General features: G+C 42.3%; 1 protein-coding gene and 1 pseudogene across 1 annotated transcript; both read left to right on the top strand.

Annotated features, from left to right (window-relative positions):
• The first annotated feature begins 342 nt into the window (after positions 1–342).
• On the top strand, positions 343–1,833 carry LOC140223651 (FBD-associated F-box protein At5g56370-like; annotated as a pseudogene).
• Positions 1,834–2,384: 551 nt separating this feature from the next.
• Positions 2,385–6,400, top strand: LOC117834251 (putative FBD-associated F-box protein At5g56440). The gene is made up of 4 exons (XM_034713871.1): positions 2,385–2,930; positions 3,017–3,121; positions 3,336–3,338; positions 6,320–6,400. The coding sequence occupies exons 1-4, from the start codon at positions 2,385–2,387 to the stop codon at positions 6,398–6,400; spliced, it is 735 nt and encodes a 244-aa protein (XP_034569762.1).
• Positions 6,401–6,983: the final 583 nt, after the last annotated feature.

Here is a 6,983-nt window from a genome sequence, read left to right as displayed (position 1 = left end):
CTCAATGCATGCCTGCTCACCTTAAATATTTGGTCGTTAACGAGAAACATTTGGATTTTTAAAATGGATGTGCATGTATATGATGGTAGTCGGCTTAATTCAATGGTCCATTTGTCTCGAAAGGTTGCTACCCAGTATAAATATAATTTAGTCGATTCTGTAGTAGTGGGCACGACAGATCCCATATATATATATATATATATATATATATATATATATATATATATATAACTCATTATAATAATTTTATTCTCGTACAGACCAGCTACATTGAAAAGCGAATTAAAGTTAGGTGCACAAAAAAAATGAAGTTGGTGATCAAGGTTGTGATTTTATTAATAATTAATTAACGAGCGAACACTCTGGTTCCAAAGTAGAAGGGTGTTTTACAAAGTTTCATGTCGCCTTTCCATAAAAAATTGTTTTCCAGTGTGCATATTGTAAATTTGTCCGGTCATCTCGTTGGAGCCTTTTGCGCCCTCCTCCCCGTGCCAAAAACACAGGGTACTCCACTCATCCACCAATGTCGGCTACGTGACTACGTCTGTAAGTTTCTAGGGTTCGCCCACGGCCACGAACCTCGCCACCGTTGCTCTCCGCGTCCACCAGGCCTCTAACGGGCTCTGTATTTTCAATCTTGAACGGAAATTCGACGAGAGATTCGAGGCAACTTCTCCCCTTCCACCGCCGTGGTCCGCTTGCCTCTGGAGCAACGGATGAATCCTCAAACAGGTGAGCTGGACCAGCTCGCAATCTCTCTCTCACTCTCTCGGTCTCTCCCTGTTTCTCTCTCTCCCTCCCCCTCTTTCTCCAAAATTGACGGTTATCTCTGGGCAGAGTTGGGCGCTTGCAGCGTGTTCGACGGAATGCCCCAGAGCGCGTCGGCAGCAGGCGGTGACGACCTCATCAGCGTCATGCCTGACGTTCTACTCCACCACGTTCTTGGCTTCCTGGATGCACGGGAGGCTGTGCAAACTTGCGTGATCGCGAAGCGCTGGTGTCAGCTCTGGAAGTCCATGCCCGTTCTGCGTGTCACTGGTGCTGGCCAAGTCAGTTTTCACCGGAGATTCTTGGACCATCTCCTGCTGCTCCGTGACCGCACAAACTTGGAGGTGTGCCTGTTCGAGTTTGATCATTACATTGCAGCTGATGTGCCCTACGTGAACCTGTGGATTCGGCATGCCTTATTGTGCCAAGTTCGGGTGCTGAGTGTTTCTGTCATTGGTGGTGGTGGTGGTGGGATGGTCAAAGAATTGTGGCTTGATAATCTGCCTGTTTTCTCTCAGTACTTGAACAAATTGAAGCTTTGTGGTCTATGTTTACCAGGCAAGTTTCATGATTTCTCGAGTTGTCAAGCACTGCAGGATAAACATGACAGAATGCCGCATTCATGCTGACAAGATCTCTTCCCGATCCCTTGAGCATCTGAGCATTCAAGCCTGCATCTTTTGCTCGGACTGCCGGACTCTTATTTCTACCCCAGGTGTCATTTCACTGCAACTAAATTGTTGTTGGGGTAAAACTGCTTTATTTGAAGACATGCCAGTGTTAGTTAGAGCAACAGTTACATTATTGGACACATGATGTCATGATTATTGTGAGAGCGATGACCCTGGGTATTGTGCTGGCACTGTTATTCCACTGATGATGGCAGTGCAGGCTGTGTGCTTCTCAAAGGTTTGTCAGCTGCTAGGACTTTGGAGCTGATAGCTGAACCTGAAGTGGTACTTACTTCTATCTGTAGTCCTGCTATTCATCTACTGTTTCTCAAGCAGTATATATGTGACATATCCATCACTAGATATTTTCATGCTTACATCTAAATGAGTTTCATGTGCGCTAAGAAATTGGGGCTTTAAAATTTCAAGTTTCATCTATGAGTTTTGGATTGTTTATGTAAATACTTTGAAGTTCATGATATTGCAAAATGGCATTTACAGCGATCATTGAGTTAATGTGGATTGCAAATGTAAATGACTGCTAACTAGTGAGCAATGTTATTCTCACTATGACTTAATTTAATACGGGCAATTTAATACGGTTAGCAGGTGATAGCAAGGGAGGATTGATGCCTGAATGATCTGCGTCTCTTCATTAGTTGGGTATAATATATTTTCCATGCAAGGATGATGACATCATATTATGTGCTGTGTGAATCAATGAAGAATGCCGAGATAGTTTCGCTTTAGCTTTTTGTAGTTTTTCTTTATTAATGTAATTGTCTCGGACGAAAACAATTTGCACGCTTGTCTATGCGTTTGTGATGACTGGTGAACTATTTTGCATTGAACAATTCTTTTCTTTTCTTTTTTTGACGCAGCAAACTCATCCTCCAGCTCCTAGGTACGCCGTTTATCGTATTTGGCCGTGTTTGGCGCAGTGGGATGACCAAGAAATCATCCACGCCGGGAGGGGCTGACCGCCTCGGTGCCCTTCCTGATGAACTGCTCCACCATGTGATGTCCTTCCTCCCCGCGCATGACGTGGTGTCGACATCCCTGCTTGCCTGGCGCTGGCACGATCTCTGGAAATCTGCCCCTGCCCTACGTGTCACCAGTGCCAAGAGCTGCAACAACCCCCTATGGTTCATTCGTTTCGTCGACAACCTGCTCCTCCTCCGCGACCCTGGAGCCCAACTGGACTCGTTCGTGATTGATCTCGAGGAGTGTGACTTCTACTTCAAGCCATTCCTGCCCGCCTATGAAAGGAGTGTGAACCTGTGGTTTCGGCTTGCGCTGCTAAGCCAAGCTCGGGTACTCTCGCTGCGCACATCCCATGGCATCTACATGTACAAGGAGGAGAGCTCGCCTTTTGAGCTACCGGATGTGCCCATCATCTCAAAGCACCTAATAACAAATTGCATCTTGCACGTGTCACTCTACGGAGCAGCACTCTCGATTTTTCAGGCTGTCCAGCGTCTCATAGGCATGGTGAACTTTATGGGGATATTTCAGCCCCATACTTAAAACATCTCAGCATTGTCCGCTGTGACTTTCCAATGTTCTATCGTGTGCAGGTTTCTTCTCCTAGACTTGTCTCGCTTGTGTTAAGTGATTGTGGTGGTAGAACTCCCTTGCTTGAAAACATGCCATTTTTAGTTTCAGCGGTTGTGAGATTGACGGTATACTCTAATGACATTTGTTGTACGAATACTTTTGATTCTCGTAATTATTTTGGTTGTTATTATTCTGGCGATGACTCGCACGGTGAGGTCATACTTTTGAAAGGTTTATCGCAAGTTTCAGAGTTGGAGCTCTCAGCTGTTTCGGATGTGGTATGTTTTCCTTTTTAGCGGATTCCATTCATCACTATTGTTTGACATTTGTTTCGTGCAGGCTGTAAGACCCTTCTAATTCCTAAATCAACGGAATTACATAGCTAAGAATGAATTGACATGCAGTAATTAGTGTGACTCAAACTTCTCTATATGGCTTACTTGATATGGGAAATATATGGATATTCTTTTGCATGGTGAATCTGTAATATAAATACGGATATTAAACTTCTTGCATTAGTTCCGTCTAAATAGTATGGCATCTTGCACCAAAACAATGTGTTCTCTATGGTATGACCACATCATGCATTACAAATATTTTGTTCATCACTTCTGACTTGTTAGATCTTACTCCTTTACACCTTGCCCCGTTTATTGTCATCAGGGATTAAAAATTATTTTTCCCTACATTTGGCAAGTTAAAGACATTGTTACTCAGCCAATCCTGTCCTGGTGTTGCTGTTGATCTCAATATATTAACTTGCTTCCTCAGTCATTCACCTATTATTGAGATGCTAACCTTCCAGCTTTCTAAGGTACTTATATTTTTTAAGATAAGTGACATGTGGTATTGAATATCAATTGCCATCCATTACTGATAAATTACTTGCAAAGTATTTGTAATGTTTATAGGTACCAAAAAGACCAAGTGGAAACAGAAAGAATTTATGAGCCGTTGGAAAAACCATTTGTGTGCAGCCATCTTAAGGTAGTTGAGATCAAATGTGAAGAAGTTGACAGGAGGGTTCAACAGGTTTTGGGCATCCTGAGTACTTATGGCATACCACTCATGCAAGTAAATATACAACCAATAAATAGAGCTTCTGGACCTTGATGTGAGTTAAACTACTGAAACTTATGCTTCTTCTATTTCTGCAATATGCGTTTATGTGTAAATACTATACAAATTAATTGGAGGAAATAAAAATCGGTTAGAGAACACTGCTAGGGAAACTGCCTTGTTCCAAACCCCCCCTTTAGTAGGTTGTACAACCTGTACTGCTATATTTCACGCATAATATGCATGTGCCCGGTCCCTGGGATTCGAACCCATGACCTTCAGCCTCACACGATCCTTCCTTACCACTCCACCTACACAACACATGCGATGGATGTAGATATACTTTCCTTTTGATGTAACCCATGGAGAGACCTTTAGTACTGGGTCATAACACCATCGGATACTAAAAGTGACCCTTTAGTACTGGGTGGTGTTATGACCCGGTAGTAAAAGTTCTAGGAGCATTAGTACCGGATCATAACACCACTCGGCCTTTTAGTACCGGGTGTCCGGAGACCACCAATTTTGGACCCGAAAAGCAACGGGTACTACGGTTGAGGATGAATGCTCATATTTTCAGTAGTGAATTACTAATCACGACATGTTTATGTGTGTGTCTGGAGATAGAGACTGCCAATATTTAATAAATTAAATAAGTGACTCAGCAAAGTATGCATCAGGTTGAACAATTCAAATAAACTACATATTGGTTCAAGTGAAAAGTGTTGTTCATTGATGGGAATTATCCATATTTTGTGTTTCCTTTATAATTTGCCATTTTAAGGACTCTTCATATTAATTGATCATTTTTGCATTTTCCATTCTATACAGGTCCCTTCAAATCTTCAAGTACAGAGTATGGAGACCGGTGCTATTGATGGGTCAACAAATGTCCCTAACCATAACAATGGGGCAACCTTGCAATCATGATATTTCTATCTTCCTTCTAGAGAGAGACAACCAAATGACTGTTGGTTGTATGACTAGTATAGATGGGGCTGCACATACTTTAACGAATTATATAGTTTCTAGCTATTGCAGTTTTGTTAATGGGTTTGAAGATGATATCCTGATATCCTTCTTGGTTTATTGTTGACATTACGTGAGATGATGCTTTTTTCTGTTCATGCTTTGAATGGCTGCATATCAGAAACCTACCCATTCACTACGGGAAACCGCAAAAAAACCGAGTGTTTTTATCTTTCCCGAGTGCAATCTATCGGGCACTCGGCAAAGGACACGTTTGCCGAGTGTATCCATATATATACACTCAGCATTCAAAATACACTCGGCAAACAACTTGTTTGCCGAGTGTCATGAATGAAACACTCAGCAAAAACGACAACAACAGTAGGCAAACAGCACGCACTCGGCAAATCTCTAACACGTGCCTAGCACGCACGACAGCCGTTACGAAGCGTACCGGACGTTTGCACTTTGCCGAGTGCCCGTTAGCGGCACTCGACAAATTATAGGTTTGCCGAGTGTCCATCCCTAGGCACTCAGCAAAGTACAGTGTTGCCGGGTGTCAGTAAGCCGCACTCGGCAAATCTCTAACACGTGCCTAGCACGTGTGGTAGCCACGTGCCGGACGTTTGTACTTTGCTGAGTGTTAGTCCTCAGGCACTCGGCAAAATAACAATTTTTTTCTTCCCTGCCCTCCAAACTTTTTCCACTCTCCACACACAACATGTGATACTACATGTTCAAATTTGGTATATTTGTGGATCAATTTGCTATATTTAATAAATTTATAGCACAAAATGGATTTTTTCAGTTACGGGCAAATTTGAACTGCAAGTGTTTGAAATAATAGAATAAGTTTAGTGGAAAAATCCTATTCATGTTACTGAGTCCACTCTGGGGCCTTACCCAGAAAATGAAAAGAACTTTCCAACATCTTGTTCAGAAAATACGACCACGAACGTGTGGTCCAATGGTTTTAAATTCTAGAAAAAGCAAACGAACTCTGAAAATCACGAGATTTGTCAAGATCTTATGATGTCATACATGGAGACTTTGGAAAAAAATTGAGAAGGTTTCGCATCTTTTGTCATGTACGACTCTTACAAGCTGGAGCATCTTGAGAGAAGAGTTTAGAAGTTCAGAATGATCTGTTAAGATTTGGAGTCAAAGTGACGGTCGAATTAGAGTTGGACTTCAAAACTTTTTGTATAGGCAATGGACAACATAGATTGGTTCCTTTCAAATTTTGGGAACGTTTCATATCCTTTGCATTGTAATATTGCGATGAAAAATTGTAGGCCCAAGTGGAGAAGCAACAACAGGAGATGGAGGCGAGGGTGGAGCGGATGGTTCGGCAGAGGATGGAGGCCGAGCGGTAGAGGATGGACGAAGAAAATCGGTTGAGGATGGAACAAATGTTTCAATATATGCAAAATATGGCTACTGCTACGAGTATGGGTACACCACTACCACAGCCACTGATGATATTACCTCCACCTCAGCCACCCACGCATACTCCTGTGAGTCACTTGAACTTTAGTTTCAATACTTAACTTTGTTAGCTCAAACATGACTTAGTTACCTCAAATGACTTCGTTAGCTCAAAGATGACTTATTTAGCTCAAATGATATCAATCTTGTCTCACACGTCTTCTTCTATGTGCAGAACCAATCGGTGGCTTCGAATCAAACATGACTTAGTTACCTCAAATGACTTCGTTAGCTCAAAGATGACTTATTTAGCTCAAATGATATCAATCTTGTCTCACACGTCTTCTTCTATGTGCAGAACCAATCGGTGGCTTCGAATTCCCAAGCTCAAGACCCAGGTTTGTCGCAGCGGTTCCCAGGGACGCCACCTCGCTGACTTGTGCATTGTTTGTGAACTACTTATTTAATCTCGAACATATACTTGTGGAATTGTGGTTTGTTCAAACTAGAATATGTACTCGGTGATTTGTG

The sequence above is a fragment of the Setaria viridis genome, chromosome 8, assembly GCF_005286985.2.
Source record: "Setaria viridis chromosome 8, Setaria_viridis_v4.0, whole genome shotgun sequence".
Taxonomy (NCBI): domain Eukaryota; kingdom Viridiplantae; phylum Streptophyta; class Magnoliopsida; order Poales; family Poaceae; genus Setaria; species Setaria viridis.
Note: the sequence above shows the minus strand (reverse complement) of the source record. Positions and strands in the feature narration are given on the sequence as shown.